Source organism: Lepidochelys kempii, chromosome 24 (genome assembly GCF_965140285.1).
Source record: "Lepidochelys kempii isolate rLepKem1 chromosome 24, rLepKem1.hap1, whole genome shotgun sequence".
NCBI classification, from domain to species: Eukaryota; Metazoa; Chordata; order Testudines; family Cheloniidae; genus Lepidochelys; species Lepidochelys kempii.
In genome coordinates this window covers 10,865,849-10,886,668 of record NC_136403.1, presented here as the reverse complement: position 1 = coordinate 10,886,668, position 20,820 = coordinate 10,865,849, and the positions used below count along the sequence as shown (strand labels likewise).

General features: G+C 50.9%; 1 protein-coding gene across 2 annotated transcripts; it reads right to left on the bottom strand.

Annotated features, from left to right (window-relative positions):
- Nucleotides 1-521: 521 nt before the first annotated feature.
- Nucleotides 522-20,433, bottom strand: SDHC (succinate dehydrogenase complex subunit C). Of its 2 annotated transcripts, none has more exons than XM_073323634.1 (6): nucleotides 20,406-20,433; nucleotides 11,822-11,878; nucleotides 10,012-10,113; nucleotides 8,986-9,047; nucleotides 4,730-4,893; nucleotides 522-1,547 (listed from the first exon to the last, which is right to left on the bottom strand). In XM_073323634.1, the coding sequence occupies exons 2-6, from the start codon at nucleotides 11,827-11,829 to the stop codon at nucleotides 1,443-1,445; spliced, it is 441 nt and encodes a 146-aa protein (XP_073179735.1). In that variant the 5' UTR covers nucleotides 11,830-11,878; nucleotides 20,406-20,433; the 3' UTR covers nucleotides 522-1,442. The 2 variants fall into 2 exon arrangements, with proteins under 2 accessions (XP_073179735.1, XP_073179734.1); XM_073323633.1 differs by lacking the exon at nucleotides 20,406-20,433 and adding an exon at nucleotides 20,321-20,394.
- Nucleotides 20,434-20,820: the final 387 nt, after the last annotated feature.

Below are 20,820 nucleotides of genomic sequence, written 5' to 3'. Positions count from 1 at the left end.
CTCTAGCCCCCTGAGCAGACTCTCCAGCAGCCTGCACCTGGGGCAGCCATTACCCTAGCACAAAGTGAGCACAGACTGTGTCTGAAATGCCACCATACTGAGGCAGGAGCATTTCACATCAATGTAAATGACCTTGGGGTGCAGGCCCACAGTATCAGGTTCCTCAACTACATACCCAAGGGGCAGCCAGTCACTATGAGCTCCATAACATGAAATTAAAGGGCCCTGACTCCCAAGTCACATCACACACCTCTGCACTGCTTCTCTGAAGAGAACACGACATTCGCCATCTTCTCAGGGTAAATACTCCATATGTCTGTTCAGATTTCAGATGTTTCATTAGAGTCTATTGAAAAGCCGAAGTGGCAGCTCATTTGAAAATCTGTAACAACTCCTCAGCTGCCAGCGTGCGGTGTGAAAGAGCAAGCCTGCTTTACCAGGAAGGGTGGGTCTGTTACAAACACACGTGCCGGAGTGACAGTGCACAGTGAGAGGGAGACCGTGGCACTGGCAGTCATCCAAAAGGTTCAAAGAACAGATTTATTTTCAGAGGGGAAAAAAAAAACACATTTGATTGAAGACTCCAAAAATATACGGGTGCTTATCCTTCATCTGCTGGAAGAGTTGTGAGCTGCTGCACAGAGCGCTTTGAACTCAACATGCCCAGCCCCCAAGCACTGGGCCCACTACAGGCTGCCCCTCTCCCCACTGTAAAGCCCACAGGATGCTGACTGCAGCAGAAAGCCAGATTCCAGCAATTAGGCATTTTACCCAGGACAGCGTCAAATTCCTTATTCCCCTTGCTAGCATCATGGGCGCTGGCGTCGGCGGCTCAGTCTGTGCTTGCCCTAGACCCAGCGCCAGCATGAATGGGGAGAGTTGTCTTTTATGTGAGCCTACACACATACACTAGGCTAGAGGCACTCACATCTCCTCCCCCAACCCCCCTCAGGCCCAGTGAGGGGGCACACAGTGCCAGTATTGTCTCAAGCTTCAGGGCAGAGCAGAAAGCAAGTGAACCAGAGTTAGTTTGAAAGAACAGCAATTAATTAAGAAAGGCAGCTCCTCTGAGCATGCTCTAGGTGGATAAGAATCAACTGTGAATCAGCTGTCAGTTACCAGCTGCTTGTGGCTACCTAGAGTCTTGAACATCCTGGACTGGGACTCCTGCTGGTGGCATTCTGGAAGGGTGTTCTGAGATCTCGCTGGGCTAGGATAGCTGGAGACAGCACATCACTCAGGGCTAGTGATAAGCAAACTCTGATCATTCACATGCTTTACAAAGAGGGAAAGCACCATCTTGCCTCAACAATTTAGTTATCTAGGAGTCTCTAGTCCCTCCTGCCCTCCCCCCATATACACACTGAGCTCTGTCTGGACCAGATCACCAGATGAATCAAATCCTTGTAGGAGAAGGGAGGGCCTTCAGGAGGGAGGCGCCTTCACATGGCTGCGAGTCCAGCAGAGGAAAGCAGGGTCAAGACCAGGACCAGGACTCCAGACTGGTAGACTTGGGGAATCTTAAATCCTTTTCCCATGTCCCACATCTAGAGACAAAGAGAACAGAGACACACTCAGCAAAGAATCAGGGCATCACACGGGGGCACTCACACAGTCTGCAACCGAACCCCAGGCATGCCAGGCCTCCAAAGCCAGGGCCATCAGTGCATTGCAGAAAATATGCAAAGAACAAGCCAGAGAAGGGAACAGCCCCTCTGACTATGGAGCTGTCGAGATCCCACTTGGAGTAGTGTGTTCTCTGCACTCCCTCCCATTTGCAGTCGGGTGTTCAGAACTGCCCAAGTGAGGAAGGGGCAGTTGAGCCTATGACAAGATCTGTAGGAGTCTCTAGGGTGAAGGGTGCAGGCTGCGCACAGGGGCAGTGCGAGCCCCAGCACTTAGACTGGACAGAGCATTAGAGATGCTGCTGCCCAGGATCATCCTGGGAATGGCCTAGATGACCCAACAGAAATGAACAACCTTTGATAATGCCCTGTGGAGTTAGCTACAGTGACTCATTCATCACACAAATGACAAACCCTGTCCCAGCGAAGCTGGTTCCAGCTGGTTTCTGACTGGCGATCAGCAAGTCTGCGAGTTTGTCACAGAGGTCACGGATTCCGTGGCTTTCCGTGACCTTTGTGACTTCTGCAGCGGCTGGTGCACCTGGCTCAGGGGCAGCTCAGGCAGCTCCTGCGCCAGCCGCACCAGCCGCTGCTGGGGCAGTCTCAGGCCACTGACCCCTGCAGCACCAGAAGAGTTTGGGTGTGGGACAGGGCAGGGGGTTGGGGCATGTGACAGGCTCTGGGTGGCGCTTACCTGGGGGGCTCCCCGGAAGCTGCGACATCCCCCACGCTCAGCTGCTAGGCAGAGGTATGGCCAGGCAGTTCTGTGCGAGGCCTCCGCCCAGAGCACTGGCTTCGCAGTTCCCATTGGCGGGGAACCGTGGCCAATGGGAGCTGCAGGGGCAGCAGAGGCAGCAGGCAGGGCTCCGCCACCCGCACTACCCCAGCACTCGCTGGGCCCCTGGGAAGCCCCCTCCCCATCCAAGTTTTAGTCACGGGTATTTTTAGTAAAAGTCACTGGCTGTGAATTTTTGTTTACTGCCCATGACTTTAAAATACCCGACTAAAACTTAGCCTTAGCCATCAGTAATGCACTGAGGTGGCAGGCAGCAACAGACAAGGCAGACCATCTTGTCTGTTCCCAGTTCTGCCACTGACTACCTGTATGAGTTTGTGCTAGTTACTTAGGCCTAAACTTTCTAAGCATCCACTGATGCTGGGTGATCAACCCAAGAATGTCCTGGTTTTCAAAGGTGTGAGGTAGCCTCAGCTCTAAACGAAAATCTAATGGAGACACCACTGGAAAAATCAGGCCCCAGATGTCTCAGAGTGAGCAACCACAGTTAGTCCACACTCCAGAAAACACTGGATGTAATAGTCACTCCGTGCCTCAGCTGTCCCTCTGTACATGGGAACTTCCTGACCCCACTCAGTATTACGCCAAGGAGCTCCACAGGAGAGCCAAAATCAGTCACAGGAGGCATCTCCCTTCTCCAGTGGGGAATCTTACCAGAGAGCAGCACTGCACCTAACCCAGCCACCCATGCAGTCAGCCCCATCCCCTCAAAGACAGGGAACGCAGCATTCAGGAGTCATTTTCCTCATCGTCTTAATATCTCTCTGATTGTGCCTCTGTACACGGGGTCTGAGTCAATCACCACAGTGTCAGACATGGACCTAGTTGGTCATTCAGTCTGCTGCTAGCCCTGGCCAATGTAGGACTGCTCCGTATCACATACAGGTGCTATCAGGTGATCAGAATATGTACCAATGCACTAAAAGTCTAAGTTAAGGGTGGAGAGAGCTGGAAATTTCAGCCTAAGCTGGCAGCGTTTTTGGTTTATGTTGCTAGTGCTGTGATAACAGGGCTGAATGTAGGCCCAGGCACAACAATAACCAGCTCTCCAGCAGTGGAGCGACCAGAGTGCATGCACGCACACGCACGCACATGCACACACCCCCAAATCCCCCCACCACAGCACTGCAATTTATTCAAGGAAATGCAACACCTAACAATGTAAGCATTAACCGTTCCCTGACCCACATTTGTGCAATGTAGCCATCAGCCTGGCCAGCTGTCAGCACTGCTAGTTATTTTAACATGGATTTGGAGGCCATTTCATTGCCTTTTTTATGTAAATACACAGTTACAGTCTTTCAACCCACATTTGACTCAAAGGCCCTAATGAGATGATTGTTAAGGCTTGTTCTATTTGGTTGACAGCAAGTCCATGAGCAAATGGGGCTCAGCCAGCTGGATCAATGCTGGAGCCCTGGGCCAGGCCTCATGTTCGCAGATCTGATCTGGAATTCTTGGCAGGCTGCAAACTGAACAATGTTTGCAGGAGTGTCAGCCATACCAGAGTCAACCAGTCTCTCCAGCTGCGGGATTTACAAAGCCCCCTCACCTCACTCCTCAGGGTGCCACTGATCACTACAGGGACAGCTCTGCCAGGTGCATGATGCGTTTCTTTCATCATAAGCATCTGGTAATACCAGAAGCAAGATACAAACTCTGGGAATCAATACTTATGCCACCAAGATGAGAACACAGTGGGCACCCAACGTGTGCAGCACAAATCCATGTTTGAAGTGCTGAAGCCACACTTGCCACACTTCCCCTAAAGCAGAAGGGATCAGGTCACACTATGAGCCAGCTGCCTCTGCAATTTTGATTTTGTAAAACTAAACATATTTGAAGTTACAGAAACACAAGACAATCGTTATCTGCAGCACATCTTGTTCCTACATTGCGGAGCCAATATTCTCTTCAGCTGTTTTTTAAATCTGCAAAGTTCTCCTTCACTGAGACGGTTTTCCAAGTTTCAGCCCAGGGAAAATATTAAGGGCTGGTTTCTATAAAGGGACTAAAATAGATCACAGACAGATGTAATATAATATTACTATATAATAGAACATGGCTATTGTGAGCTGATATTGACACTGAAAAACAGTCATTTTGGAAGATCTCACATCATCACAGGACAATGACATTACAAGCTGGGGATATTAAACAAAAGGTTACACTTTCAGGAGTGCCAAAGTGACTTAAGTCACATTGGGAAATGGGACTTAGGCACTTCTGAAAGTATTACCCCAGATACCCACCCAAACCCCTGCACCTTAGACAGACACATACATGCAGCTCCATCAAGGCTACTCACAAGGTGTCGGATTCCGTTCCAGGTGTGGTAGGTGAGGGGGAAAGCCAAGGCAAACTTAGCAGAGTAGATAAGAGCAGGCCCCAGGCTGAGTGACTTCACAAATGCCAAGTAATAGGGGAACTGTTCCGGGAGAATCAAGGCAGCCAGACCAAAGAGAGACACCCCTGGAAAAGAAAGAACCCACAAGTCAAACCAGCTGCCAGTGTTAGGAAAGAGAAAGTCAGGAAAGAGAAAGCTCTGCAAGAGAATCAGCACTTCCCAGCTGAGAGCCAGGGACTCCTATTCCTGAGGCCTGAAAAGCCAGTGCTAACTCTCCACAAAATGAGCCAACTTCCTTCTCCCACTCTCCTGGTTCCTCTGTATCAGTACAGCACAACTCCCACAGGGAGCGGCCTTCAATTCTGCATGTCATAGTGAGGAGATGGAAGGAGAGTTACTTTTAGGTGATTATTGCAGGAGAGGTCACTTTTTGCTCTGACACACTTACGCCTTTAAGAACAATTCCAGTCACAGTCTCAGCTTTGCTAAATAAATAGTAACAGAATATAAGGTGTGAGGTCACTTTGTTACCACAGTATTACCCCCTGAAGTCAACAAGGCTATTAAGAACCTTACTGTTGGCCCCAGTCCTGCCAACACTGAAGTATGGGAGTAACCAGACTCATGCAAGTGGCCCCCAGTGACTATTCCTCAGAGCACAGTGACACGCTCAAGCATTTGCAGAATCGGGGCCTTAGAGCATAAGCCAAACTATCTGGGAATGCAAGTTTCAGAGGATCCCCTCAAGGTCTGAACTGTAAGAGAGGAGCTCCACCAGAAAGTCCTCTAGAGTCCAAAATAGGACAAAAATATGCACTCGCCAATCACTAACCAAACAGACAGTTTAGCAGGAGCCAGGCCCAGCCGCCCAATGGCACGTGCGGACATCAGTGAAGAGGCTGGCACACAAAGAGACGGCTTGACGTAAGTGAGCATCCTAGCTGGAGAAGTGGTGGCAGCTTCTGTCATTTCTAGGCCAAGAGGCTTTTTACAGATGGTGCTGCCAAAAGAACGGGAGTGATGAAAGAGAGAAGAGCTAGCCAAGCCGTGACTCAGTGGAGCCCGACTGCTCTCCTCTGGTACGCGGGCTTATGCAGCTCTATCAGCAGCAGTGCCAGTGCCTCTAAGCCAACTCGCTGCTTCCCAGCTCAGCCATTCGTGGTTTCAACGGCCTCTGTGTTTGCCTTGAGACAGTGCAGGAATCAAGACAGGTTTCAGAGTAACAGCCGTGTTAGTCTGTATTCGCAAAAAGAAAAGGAGTACTTGTGGCACCTTAGAGACTAACTAATTTATTTGAGCATGAGCTTTCGTGAGCTACAGCTCCGATGAAGTGAGCTGTAGCTCACGAAAGCTCATGCTCAAATAAATTGGTTAGTCTCTAAGGTGCCACAAGTACTCCTTTTCTTTTTGCAGGAATCAAGTGCTCATGTAATTGCTGGCCTGGCCAGTGAAAGCAGAGCTCCCTGCTCCGTTCCATTTTGTTGGCTGCACATCTGTCTGGTGAGACAGTGCAGCCAGTGTGGGGTTACCCTTTGGATTCTAAAAGCCTGGGGAGAAGGCCTCTTGCTGCTCCCATGGCAGAGGTCAATGGAGGGCTCGTTTTGCAAGTGAGTAATAAATCCTCTTTTACAGGCAATGGCAACTCTGAGAGCTTGAACAACAACTAGCAGGTTCGATAGCACACTGGCTGCTGGCCAAGCACCCCGCACAGAAGGGCAGGCATTTCCCAGCCCTCTGGGAAGTCAGTAGCTTTGGGCTGCGGAGGATGACCAACGGGACCGCAAGGCTTGGGCCATGTTGACAAACCACCTCTCTGCCTGGCACAGTGGTGTCACTCTTCCTGGTATAGTATTACAGAGAAGGGCACATGGGCTAACTCAAAGGGCACTACGGAATAAACCCGCTGGGCTCACAAGATCCAGCAAGGAGATAAATTGCGCTGATATAACAGAGTGATCTGCAGCAAGCACTCACATCAGATTAAACACTGCTGTGCTCATTGTAACTCATTTCAGTAACTGAATTCAGACTCTGCGGCTCATGCTGCTGACATCTGGCACCTGGCTGGACCTTCAGCTTTTCTACTGGGAGACAATAATGCCTAGCTGCACAGATTAGCAATTCTGGGGTTTAACTCAGTGAAAGCCAAGAGGGAGGCAGGGAGCATATGGTCAGTTCAAGCCTTGAGGCCCAACCTACACTAGATCCCCTTCAAACAAGCAACTCTGTCTAATGAGTCCATCTGGAAGCAGCACCAAGGTTTCTAGTGCCATTTTTATATAAGCTTTAGTTAAACTCCCTCACTGGCAAAAACAGAGTTTTCTGGTCCTGTGACACATCTTTGCTGTGGATTTCATTTCAGATTCCACCCACCTTGTGGAAATCAAGTGTGTGGGGGGGGGGGCGGGTGTTGCGCCTCCCCAAAGACATTCCCCACGTTCCAGGGCCAGCTTTAAGAGTTAGAGGGGGAGGGCTGGTGAAGTTATCCTTATCAGCCCCTCACTTTCTCCCTTTCCTTCCTGATCATTTTGCTCCCACAGCAGCACACCACAAAGACCAGAGTTAAATTTGGTACTGAGTCACAAAAAAAGAGGGAAAGGCCTTAGGAGAATGAGGGTCAGAAAGACGGTTAAGGTTTCAACATTAGTGTTTTGGTTAAATGGCACAAGATCAAATTATCTGTCTGGACATGGTTTAGTGGCCCCAATCCTGGTGCCTCCTACTCCCCCACCCAGTGTGCATTATCAGGGTTTCTGTAGGGGGCCCTAACTGGGAGGCAGCTGCTATGTCTATATAGGACCTACACCAATAGGATCTTGATCCATGACTAAGGCTCCAAGGCACTACAGTAATACAAATAATAAATACCTGCAGAAAGCTTAGAAAACCCATTTGAATCTGAACTTGCTCTTTCAATTCATACCTGATGAGTGGCTTCCTCAGACAGGGGTTCTTGCTTGGGGCAGCGGCCCTTTAACAGGAAGCCATGGCAAAGCGAAAGCGAACACCACTTTGCATTTAAACTATTGCACCCCATGTGAGAGCCACAAGAGTGAGTCAGTCCCCACAGACAAAAAGTGAAGCCCTGGGAGGGTAAGTCACTTGCTCTGCGATTTCAGGCAAGGGAGTGGCAGATTTCAGACCAGAATGCAGGTTTTCCAACTCCCAGTCCCCCATGCTCTAACCAAGAGAAAATGCTGCCTCCTTGACTTTCCCAGGAAGGGTACTACTTACATATGGCACACATGTGCAGGGCACCGGGTCTGACAACATACAGGAGTCTGGACACTGGTGTATAGGGCCTTGCACAGATACACAGTTTATATCCGCAGATACAAAGTGGATATCCGCGGAGCTGCAGGGCTCTAGCGACAACGAGCGAGACCAGCAGGACCATGGCCAGTGACCAGGCCCTGAACTGCAGCAGTGAAAGCAGCAGCATGTCGGGCTGCTACCTGCAGGAGCCAGCGACCAGCCAGGGCAGCTCCAAGGTGGAGGCTGTACCACCCCAGCCCTGCCCACTGGGGTGGGCACCAGGCTTACCAGCAGCTATCCCTGGTCCCACCGGCAGCTATCCCTCGTCCCACTAGTGTGTGCAAGCAGCTCGCATGCTCCCAGACAGGAGACCCACACTGCTGGTGGAAGGGACAGGAGCATGCAAGCCACTTGCACACACTAGCATGACCAGGGACAGCTGCCAGTAAGCCTTGTGCTTACCCTAATGATCAGGGCTGGGGGCGGTACAGCCACACCAGAGGATCTGCCTGGGCTGGAAACTGCCTTCTGGGAGCAGTGGCTCAACATGCTGCTTTCGCCGCTGCAGTTCCTGACCCAGTCACTGGCCAAGTCCCTGCTGGTCTCGCTCATCGTCACTAGAGCCCTGCAACTCCGCAGATATCCGCGGATATAAATTGTGTATCCGCGCAGGGCTCTACCAGTGTATGTGGCAAGATACAGCTTGCAGAAGGAAAAAAAATGAGATTAGGAGCAATGGGTATTTATTTGTGCAGTCAGTACAGCCCATTACAGATCCCAGCTATGGCAACTACAGCTGAGACACTCCAACTCCTTGCCTTGAGGGCAAGGAGAGAGAAGGTAATCAACAGAATAAAAGTCAAGTTGTATCAGAATTAGTGACTGCGAATTAAAGCTCTCTATACTGATACTGACCACAGCCCGTCTAGTCCCAAAGGTACCTGAGGCAGAGAATCACACACCTGCACTCATTGCAACACCAGTGCCACGGTGGGCGATGGACATCAACATGGGCAGAGACCACCTGCAAAACAATAGACCTCGTCAGAAAGATGAGCCACTCCTCGAGTGTGGGTGATATGCAAACAACACATCTGGGGTGTCTGAAGCATGCTAGAGGTGAGGTTCTCTAGAGAGAGGCTTGAGGTAATGTGAGGATGAAGGACTGGCTGGGCACTGGGAACTCACATAAACCTGTTGAGAAGGGGCACAGAGGCAGAGGCATGACCGATCTGTTCCCAGACAGCTCTGTGCTGCTGGCTGTGTATTTCTGCAGTCAGAATTATTCAAGGAATCTAGCCAGAAGGAAAGGAAAATGGGTGGGGAATTTGCAGGGGTGGCTCAAGAATGACAAACCCCACTGGCAGGAATCCTGGGAGGGAGAAAGCCCATGTTTGCTAGGAGGGAGGATGGGGGGGAGAGTGCAACACTGCCGTCAATTCAGAGGGACAGGCCAGGATTCAGGCTCCTAGACACATATACAGAAATGAGAAAAATCCCAACACAACAGGAAATTCACCACAAGAGAATCAGATCACTGAGGTGGTGTGCTCTGGTGGCTTCACATGATCCCTTCCTGTGCCTCAGGTCACCCCAACACCCTTTGGACTCAAGGTTTTTGGGGGAATAATCCTTTGACCCAGTCTAGCGCCTTCCATCGAGGACGTCAGAGGGTTCTGAAGACATTAACTAGGGCTCACCACCCCTTGAGGTGGGGCAGTTTCATTATTACCATTGCAGAGATGAAGAAACTGTCACAGGTGGGAAAGTAACACTCTGCTGCTCAAGGTCTCAGAATGTCTATGACTGAGCTAGAAATACACCCAGGTCTCCCACTTCTCTTCCTTAACCACAAGGCAGGTGCTCCCTGATGACTAAAGGGAACATACAGAGTTCTTTCCAATGAAGGGGAGGATGATGAGGGTTAAGCTCTTTGCCAGACTCTGGGATGTAACCCCCAGAGATGCAGACGCCTCTGGAGTTCTTACTTGTAGATGGTGATATGAGGGGACATGGGACGGTTTGACTGGGTGTTTTTATCGCAAAATTGAGCCATCTCCTCCTTCGCTGCTGTTCCCATGGGGACCACGCTGGAACAAAAGGAGAGGCAGGAAATCAGAGAAGTAAAAGGAAGAGCAACAGAATTAAGTGACTCAGAGTTACCCTGTGCCCGTGGAACATCACTGTCTAAGCAGGGCTGTACCAGGTCCACAGAGCAACACTAGAGGGGCATTTCACCTTGCAGGACTGGTACATCCCATGGGACACTGCTCACCCATCTCCACATCAGCACAAGTCAAACAGTCCACACACAATGCCCCTTCCACTGAGCAGTTTTTTGCTCTTTGCAGTTTTATCCTGAAACAGGAAAGTTACCTGAACCATGGGCACAGTTCTGAAAATGGGGCCAGCTCATAGCTGCCCTGCAAGTCAGCACCTAGAAAAAGAACTAAAGGACGGAATAAACATGACATCAGGTCTGCATGAAGCCCAAGGAAGGTGCAGTGAGGCCATAAGTGAGAATGGCGATGCCAGGGAAGCAGGCTACTGACATGAACTCATCTCCTCCGTTCCCTGCTCAGAGGAGTATTTATTTATTAAAATTACTAAATCCATCTATAGGTGCCATCCAGTGGTCTGGGCACCAAGCCCACAACTTCAAAATTACAACTTTAACAAGGAGTGCCCATACATATAGCCACGTCAACCCACCCTCCTCAACAGCCTTAACCAAAAGGGGAAAGATAGGCTTCGCAATGTGTTTGGAAGGGTAACAAAACTGGGCCCTGGTGGACTTGTGGGTGGAGGGAGAGTTCCAAACTAGAACCCCTCACAAAAGCTGCCAGCTCAAGCACCTCTGCTGGTCTCGACTGCAGTAATGCAGCATGGATCTCTCGAAAAACAGGAGGTGAGAGAGTCAGAGGCAGCTCTAAGCATTTCATAATAAAACTTAGGATGGCGAGACAGTGCTGTGCTCAGTTCCATACTGATTTCCCTAGCTCTCCCAACTTGAAAAGCACCATCCACAGTCGAGTCTGACTATTAGCTATCTGATAACATTATATAATGCTGATACCATGCAATCTGCCCTTTACTGCCATGGTAATTGCACATTGTACCAAAGAAAGACCTTGTAATTTCATGTTCCTGAGATAACTCAGCAATTACTCTTACAGCCCAATTTAGCAAAAAGAAAACAAAAAACAACAGCTTCCCCCACCTCCCACCGAGCCCAGCTGTGCAGCTTGCATGGAGCACAGGAGGGTTTCTGTTAATCATACCTTTGTTAGGTATAAAGTTACTGAGTACACTGCACTGCAGCTTACACAGAATGACAGCAGTGATGAGCAAAGCACAGGGATGCAACATACTGGTGCACCTGTGCGGCATGCAAATCCCGATCAATGCTATCCCAAAGCGCCTTCTAAAGTGAGCCTGCTTTTATTCCAGTTACACTATTCTAATCCAGCTGTGTCTGTACATATTCATCATTGACGCATTCAATAACAGACAATGCCCAGGACTAAAACACACCCCAGCCTCCACCCAGGAGTTTATTTTATTCCAGGACACAATTATTACCCCACAAAAGAAACACCTGCAGGTTATTTAACTAGCCACATATTTATCGTGTAATGACACAGTAAATACCCTGCCAAAACATGGCACCTGCCAGATATCGGAATGGTCAGAATTAATAAGCAGGTAGAACGTGCACACGCAGTGAAGTCTTAGAAGGGATCCCCTAGGGAGAAAGGAATTAATCCCTTTACTCTCAATAAAACCTCAAAAACTCACTGTCGCATAGAAAGGCTGGGGCTGAGCCGAGTCCACAGGCAACGCTGACCCACATGTCTGCAAAAAAGAAGACGGAAAGAGCTCTGTGAATGTCGGATAGACACAGAAAGGGGAAAATGCACACAATACAGGGGCATTTTTATAACCAGGAGCAGAGGAGACCACAGTGCAATGCCTGATGTTTTAAGAGTGAATCTGGGAGAGGAGGAATTATTTTTAACACTTGTAACGCTGAGCCTAGCTGTTGGGCAGAGTTTGGAGAGTTTAACTAAGAGTTCTCTCTTTATGATACCCTGTAATTACCATACTGAGCTGTAATACCTTGCTAATAAGACAGGCATCAACAGTACTCTGCACTAACAGCGAGGCTGATGCACGCCATTCTTCACCCTCAGGAGAAGTAATTATCAGGACTGGGTGGTAAATGTCCCAGAAAGGCATGCCTGCCAAGCAGTATGAAAAGAGCTGGTTCAGACTACAACTCTTCAAGCCTCTGAAATAAAGAGATCACCAGCTTTCCTCCTAAAAGCTCTTTTTCATTATATTGTTTCACCCTTGCCATTGGTTATTCTCTGAGTGTTAGCAAGAAGGCAGGTCAATGTCATGGCCCAACGCACACAGTATTTCAGGCACATCAACATTGGAGGTGGGAGATAAATAAGGTTTTTATGGTCCTCAAAGCAGTGGGAGCCATTCTCTACAGATCAATTGCAGTAATTGTGACTGACATTCAAGGGCATTTCTCCAGCAAGAGGGGCAGAGCCAGGCCTCCAATCCAGCCACAGCTCAAGAGTTTGCAGATGTGGGTTGGAATCTACAGCATCCACTCTCTCTCCTCAGTTACTGTCAAGGACAAGGCACAAAAGACAGCACTTCATTTCCTGGTGACATGATTAGAATTAAGTGTATAACAACACTCTGTACTTTCATCTACAGCACACTGACAAACATTAATTAACCCTCAGATGCATGCACACTGCATCTGCTCCAGCATCTCAGGAAATCTCCCACTGTTTCATTAACACCAGTTGGTAAACACAGCACTGGCATTTTTAACCATCCGCCAGCAGACCTGAGGACACAGCGGTAAAAACACCTGGGGGCCAGACCCTCAACAGAGCATCATAGCTCCATTGACCTCAACTAAGCTATAAATATTTACATAAATCGAAGCTCTGGCTCCTGGACACAGTCTACACAGATGGCAGAAGACAACAGATTTAAAAAAAAAAAAAAAAAAAGAGACCGAGTATACAAAACGACCGGGTTGACGGCTCTGCACTCTGAGGATCAGCCTTATTTTACAATTTACTTAGTCTTTAGTGCAGGGACCTTCTTTTTATTGTGTTTGTACAGCACCTAGCACAACAGGGCCACGGTCCATGCCTGGGGCCCCTACGCTTTCCTGCAATTCAAAATAAAACAACAAAGAAGGGAAAGAACACACATTCGTTCAATGACTCGACCACGGTCATACTGTGAGTTAGCTGGCAGAGCCAGCATTAGCAATTCAGAACCGCCTGTCTCCCAAGATCAATTCACTGCCCCCTATTAATATAAGTACTGTCTGGGTTAATCTAGTTTACGGTTGCTCCATGCTCGGTTCCCAATGCAGTTGTCTGCAGTGTCTTTCATTACGGAGCTATGGTAATGACAACAGCAAATACTACCACAACACACGTTTAGGCTGGGGGCTTCCCGCATGGCCAGATTCCTCCCCTCATCTCTCTCCAACTTCTGTCAGTGGAAGATTTTTCTGTAAGCTGGAGGCAAACTGAATAAGGAACACAGCTAAACAAATCTGACAATTCTGCAATGAGGGGAGGAAGGAGGATCCAGACATTAGGAAGCAAGCAGGGATTCAGGATTCCCTACTCTGCCACAGACTCCCTGTATGACCTTGGGCAAGTCATGCAGTTTCTGTGCCTTAGGTCCCCATCTGAATAAAGGGGATAACAGCTCTACCTTGCCTCACAGGAGGTTGAGGATAAACACATTAAAGATTGTGAAGTGCTCAGACATTACAATAATTGGGGTCATATATGTACCATGGATAAAAAAAATTAGGAGTGCATCCGACAGTTTTGGGGGATGCAGACAGAAAGCCAGTTAGAAAATGTATTTATCAGCAGGGGAAGAGGGTATGTTAGCCTTAGCATATGTACAGAGACAGTCATCAGAGAGCACATTAAAATGCACCCATGTAATCCAACACAAATGTCACAATAAATACATGCATGGGCAAGTTGCTTCTACTTTAATGTCTGGGCTTAGTCTATGCACATCCAGGGGCCAATTTACCATTGTCCTACACTTTGTGGAATTGTTTCAAAGTGCTGCACAGTGAGTTTAGAATGCCACCAAAAAAAATCAGAATGACAGGAGTGTAATCTACTATGCAAAGTGCAAGGAAATGATGAATCAGACCTTGGCTGCTCACTTACAGCTGCCTGTGGCTTCTGTGACCGGAATTGAATCTATGCACACCTCAGAAAGCTTTCCACCCAAGCCAGCATGTTTCTTTCCATCCACACCACACCAAGCCTAAACTGTCTTTTAAAACAAAAAAGGTAAGAAAATATCTAGAAAAAAACACCACCTTTGTTAACCTCGATTGCAGTAAGAAAAAGTGTATAAGTAACTCAAGAGGGAGAATAAAGAGCCCTCTAATAGTACATCTTCTCCCTGCACTGGTAGTTATAGACCTCAGAAGATGGGGGAATCAGCAAGGTATTCCACTGCTGTGTGTTGTGGAATGAACTCAATGGTGTCTTCAGAGACCATGGATTCACAGTTTAGTGGCTCTCAAAGTGCTCCTTCCAGCATTGTTTGATTGCTGCATTGTCCTTGAGGAGGGTGGAGCCATCCTGGGAATGTAAGGGGGTTGGGCCTTTGGAGCTTGGCCCATATAGAGCTTTTGTTGCTTGAAAGAAGCTTCTCATGTCATCCTGGTCTACAAAACCCTGGATCTCAGAGGACCTTCTCTTGCCACCACCTGTTTTTGATGTCATGTAGCCTCCTTTGGACTTTGGCTTTGAGCAGATGATAGGCCTCATATTTTCGTTGGTTAGAGGAATCATTTTGCCAGTTACAGAATGCATTTCTTTTCTGCTGAATTAATGCTACGATTTCCTTGTTGTTTTTGTCAAACCAGTCTTGGTGCCGATGAGTGGAATACCCTATAGTTTCAGCACATGCACTGGGATCAACTTAAACATACTATTCACAGTGCTCTTGAATGTCAATGATATTGTCAGTAAGTTAGAGAGTTTCCCATCCTCTGAGGAATTACAGTATGCCATCACCCAGATAAAAATAATCACCAGGCCCAGACAGCATCCCAGCTGAGGTTTTTAAAAGCTGGTAGAACAATGCCCCAGCACAAACTTTGCCAATTCCTTGACAAAATCTGGACCTGTGAAGAAATTCCACATGACTTTAATGCCAACATTGTTACAATATTCAAGAAAGGGGACAAATCTTTGTACAGGAACTACAGAGGTATTGCCCTCCTCTCCGTCACAGGGCAGATCTTTGCCCGGATCCTATTAAACCACCTCCTCCCCCTTGCCGAGGAACTCCTCCCCGAACCACAGTGTGGCTTCAAGCCATCCTGAGGCACAACCAACATGATCTTTGTGGCATGACAGATTCAGGAGAAATGCAGAGAGCAACACCAGGAACTACTCATGGCATTCATCAACCTAACCAAGGCCTTTGACTCTATCAATCATGTTGCCCTATGGATGGTGCTGTGTAGGTTTGGCTGTGCATAGAAAATTATTTCCATCAGACTACTCTATGATGGGATGACTGCCACCATTCTGTGCAACGGCTCAGAGACCAAACCATTCATCATTCGCACTGGTGTCAAGCAAGGCTGTGTCATTGCTCCAATACTCTTCTCCATTTACCCTGCCATGATCCTGAGTCTCACCTGCGATGGCTTTCCTGACGGAATCGGGATTGAGTATCATATGAATGGCCAACTCCTCAAACTCCTACGTCTCCAAACAAAATTTAAAGATCCCAAGAATTGGCATCACTGATTCAGTATGCAGATGATTGTGTGTGGAAGGATGACACAGAGGCCGACCTGCAAAGCACCCTAAATCTTTTTGCAGATGCCTATTACAGCTTGGGTCTCTCTCTTAATACCAGGAAAACCAAGGTATTCTACCAGCCCTCACCTGCACAAACTACTCTTCGTACTCCACAAATCACCATTAGCAGAGAATCCCTGGAAAAAGTGGACCATTTTCCATACCCTGGCAGCCACTTCTCCCAAACAGCCAGCATTGACACAGAAATTGAATACAGGATCCGCTGTGCTAGCACATTCTTTGGAAGACTACTCAAACGAGTCTTCAATTATAGGGATCTACAAACAGGTACCAAGATCTTGGTTTACAAGGCAGTTGTCATCCCCACCCTTCTCTATGGATCAGAGACCTGGGTAACCTACAAACAACATCTCAAGCAGATGGAGTGGTTCCAGCAGCACTGCCTCAGGAGGATTCTCAGGATCAGCTGGAAAGACCGACACACTAACATCAGCATTCTCTCTGCAGCCAACATCAGCAGCATAGAAGCACAGGTCATGAAACATCAACTCTGCTGGGCTGGTCACTGTGTACATATGCCTGACACTTGTCTCCCAAAGCAACTACTCTTCTCTCAGTTAAGCCAGAGAAGAAGGGATCATGGAGGGAAGCAGAAGAACTTCAAGGACATACTGAAAGTACACCTTAAAAAGGGAGACATAGATCCAACAAACTGGGAGGACTTGAACACAGAGGCAACAAACTATACACCAAGCCACAGCCCACTTTGAGAACAGACATGCTCATTAGACAGAGAAGCGACAAAGGAGGAAAGAAAGGGCACAACACTCCAGGCAACAACTATATCTCCTCCAAGATTTCACCTGTCACTTCTGTGGGAAAATATGCAGGGCACGAATCAGGCTCCTCAGCCACTTAAAAACCCCATCAATGAACACCTTTGGCAGACATCATCATTGCATCGAGTGATAGCTGAAGAAGAGTTCTAGACCATGCTCAAGTCACCTCTTAACCTTCTCTCCAATAAACTAAACAGACTAAAATCCTTTAGTCTTCTACTGTAAGGCAAGCTTTCCAGCACTCAGATCACTCTTGTGGCTCTTCTTTGAATTTTTTCCAAATTTTCAACAGCCTTTCTCAAGCAGGGACATCAAAACTGGACACAATATTCCTTTACTCAACAGCAACATATTGAGATACAGCCACAGACTACGGTGAGATCAACCTTTGTCTGTTAGAGAAAACCAGAACTCCTGTCTACTAGAACCCATACGAACATCGAAAACCCATTCCTAGGACCATACCAAATTCACAGCCATGAAGAACGTGTCATGGACCATGAAATCTGGTCTTTTATGTACTTTTACTCTATACTACACAGATTTCATGGGGGAGACCAGCATTTCTCAAACTGAGGGTTCCGATCCAAAAGGGGGTTGGGGGGGGTCGCAGTATTGCCACGCTTATTTCTGTGCTGCTGCCTTCAGAGCTAGGCAGCCGGAGATTGGCGGCTGCTGGCCAAGGGCCCAGCTCTGAAGGCAGCAGCACAGAAGTAAGGTGGCTATGCCATACCATACCATTCCATCCTTACTTCTACTCCCAGCCAGTAGCAGCCACTCTCCAGCCACCAAGCTCTGAAGGCAGCACCACTGCCAGTAGCTGCGCAAAAGTAAGGGTGGCAATACCACGACCCCCCAATAACTTTTGAAGAAAAAAAAAACACACACACAGCACCTATAGGGGCAGGACCCCTACAGTTACACCACCATAAAATTTCAAATTTAAATATCTGAAATCATGACATTTACAATTTTTAAAATCCTACGACCCTAAAATTGACCAAAATGGACCAAGAATTTGGTAGGGCTTTACCCATTCCATAGGACACTGACAAAGGTACGTCATCATTCTGCCACACAGTGACTGCAGCAATGGCAATAAATGAGAAACCAGTCACAGATATACCTGTTGTTCAGCTACCTACCCTGTGCTGGTTACTACTATGCTGTGATACATTTAAAGGCGATCTGAATGAGGAAAAGTGCTTGTCTTTTGCAGGGACTGTTGGGTATTTGTTTTTTTTCCTAATTTATGACCAATGAAAAAGGCCAAAATAATTATACTGGTCCAACCCCTAGTGGGGATGAAGTTATACTCATATAAAGATGTCTTATACTGGGTTATTGTAGCTGTGTTGCCTAATATCCTGGGACCAAGGTGGGTGATGCCTGAAAAAGAGCTCTCTATACACTCCAAAGGTCCTCTCTCTCACCAGTAGAGCTGGTCCAGGAAAAGTTATCATCTCACCCACCTTATCTCTTTTATACGGGGATGAGTTATTCCCCTTCCTGTATGGGGATAAGTTACACCGGTATAAATGTGTCACACTGGGGTAGTTCACACCGCATTGCCTACACTAGTACAGTTAAAGCTGCACAACGTTTGTGTCGACACAAGCCCGGACTCACAGTTCTAAGATGCAGGGTCAGACTACCCAGGCATGGGCAGCTTAGATCCATTAGACAGTGCAACGTGACCATAAATGTCTGTCTATCTGAGCCCTCCCTATGCCGCACGAGTGAGGGGAACTGATGATGCTGTTTAGGGACCTTCAGGATCTTTTGCTTATTAACACTGCAGAATTCCCTGCCCTTCCAGGGCTCTGTTTTTAAGACAAGACTATCACAATCTCTCCATGGCAGCGGGAGTTGGTCAGGCTTCACTGCAGGTCACGGAGGCCATTGACTTGGCCAGGTGCAGCACCACCGTAGGTGACAGGGAGAAGCCAGGGGCAGGCTCCCAGCGCTGCCCCGAGCTCTCCAACAGTAGAAGCGCAGCCACATCACAGGCAGCCACCGGCCCACCCGCCATCTCCCCCAGGCCACCCCTTCCTCTCCCCCCTCCCCACATCGCATCGCCCCCCGAGCGCCCCTCACTCTCTCCAGGTCTCCAGCCTCCCCACCCCGCCCCCCCCGGGCACCCCTCACTCTCTCCAGGTCTCCAGCCTCCCCACCCCGCCCCCCCGGGCGCCCCTCACTATCTCCAGGTCTCCAGCCTCCCCACCCCGCCCCCCCCGGGTGCCCCTCACTCTCTCCAGGTCGCCAGCCTCCCCCGCCCCCCCACTCTCTCCAGGTCTCCAGCCTCCCCGCCCCCCCCGGGCGCCCCTCACTCTCTCCAGGTCTCCAGCCTCCCCACCCCCCCCCGGGCGCCCCTCACTCTCTCCAGGTCGCCAGCCTCCCCCGCCCCCCCACTCTCTCCAGGTCTCCAGCCTCCCCGCCCCGCCCCCCCCGAGCGCCCCTCACTCTCTCCAGGTCTCCAGCCTCCCCGCCCCGCCCCCCCCGGGCGCCCCTCACTCTCTCCAGGTCTCCAGCCTCCCCCCGCCCGAGCGCCCCTCACTCTCTCCAGGTCTCCAGCCTCCCCACCCCGCCCCCCCCGAGCGCCCCTCACTCTCTCCAGGTCTCCAGCCTCCCCACCCCGCCCCCCCCGAGCGCCCCTCACTCTCTCCAGGTCTCCAGCCTCCCCACCCCGCCCCCCCCGAGCGCCCCTCACTCTCTCCAGGTCTCCAGCCTCCCCACCCCGCCCCCCCCGAGCGCCCCTCACTCTCTCCAGGTCTCCAGCCTCCCCACCCCGCCCCCCCCGAGCGCCCCTCACTCTCTCCAGGTCTCCAGCCTCCCCACCCCGCCCCCCCCGAGCGCCCCTCACTCTCTCCAGGTCTCCAGCCTCCCCACCCCGCCCCCCCCGGGCGCCCCTCACTCTCTCCAGGTCTCCAGCCTCCCCACCCCCCCCGGGCGCCCCTCACTCTCTCCAGGTCTCCAGCCTCCCCGCCCCCCCCCGGGCGCCCCTCACTCTCTCCAGGTCTCCAGCCTCCCCACCCCCCCCGGGCGCCCCTCACTCTCTCCAGGTCGCCAGCCTCCCCCGCCCCCCCACTCTCTCCAGGTCTCCAGCCTCCCCCGCCCCCCCACTCTCTCCAGGTCTCCAGCCTCCCCGCCCCCCCCCGGGCGCCCCTCACTCTCTCCAGGTCTCCAGCCTCCCCACCCCCCCCGGGCGCCCCTCACTCTCTCCAGGTCTCCAGCCTCCCCACCCCCCCCGGGCGCCCCTCACTCTCTCCAGGTCGCCAGCCTCCCCCGCCCCCCCACTCTCTCCAGGTCTCCAGCCTCCCCACCCCGCCCCCCCCGGGCGCCCCTCACTCTCTCCAGGTCTCCAGCCTCCCCGCCCCGCCCCCCCCGAGCGCCCCTCACTCTCTCCAGGTCTCCAGCCTCCCCGCCCCGCCCCCCCCGAGCGCCCCTCACTCTCTCCAGGTCTCCAGCCTCCCCCGCCCCCCCGGGCGCCCCTCACTCTCTCCAGGTCTCCAGCCTCCCCGCCCCGGGCGCCCCTCACTCTCTCCAGGTCTCCAGCCTCCCCCGCCCCCATTGCTCCCCCCGCTCCTAGATGTCACCTCAACAAAGAGGCCGCCATTCCGACACGCCCCAAGGTCCGGAAGTGACCTCAGACGCACAAGGCACGTGCCCCGCCCTACTTACGCTCCCGCGGGGCGGGGTCTCGTCTCCCAGCGACCGTTCGACCCCCCAGCCGGGGCTCCTGGCCGCCGCGGGGGTCGGTCCCCGCCCGTTGCGCGTCTCCCTGGAGCGGGGCCGGGAGGCGCTGGGAGCCGGGACGCCTGGGTTCCGCTCCCCGCTCAGGCCCCGCTGCGAGCCGCGGGCAGGTCGCTGGGCTTGATGCCGCGCCCGTTAACCCCGGCAGGCAGGTGGCCCAGCCCGGCTCCATGTCTCGCGGGCCCCCAGCCCCGCGGCGGCGTCAGCGCTGTTTGCCCGGGGGCCGGGGCGACGGTGGTGCAGCCCCCGCGCTGATTTCCAGGGGCAGCAGACCTGGCGCGTGCCCTGCGGGTGTAACCGGCCCCTGAATGCTTAACGCGCATGTCACACGCGGGCCAGACGC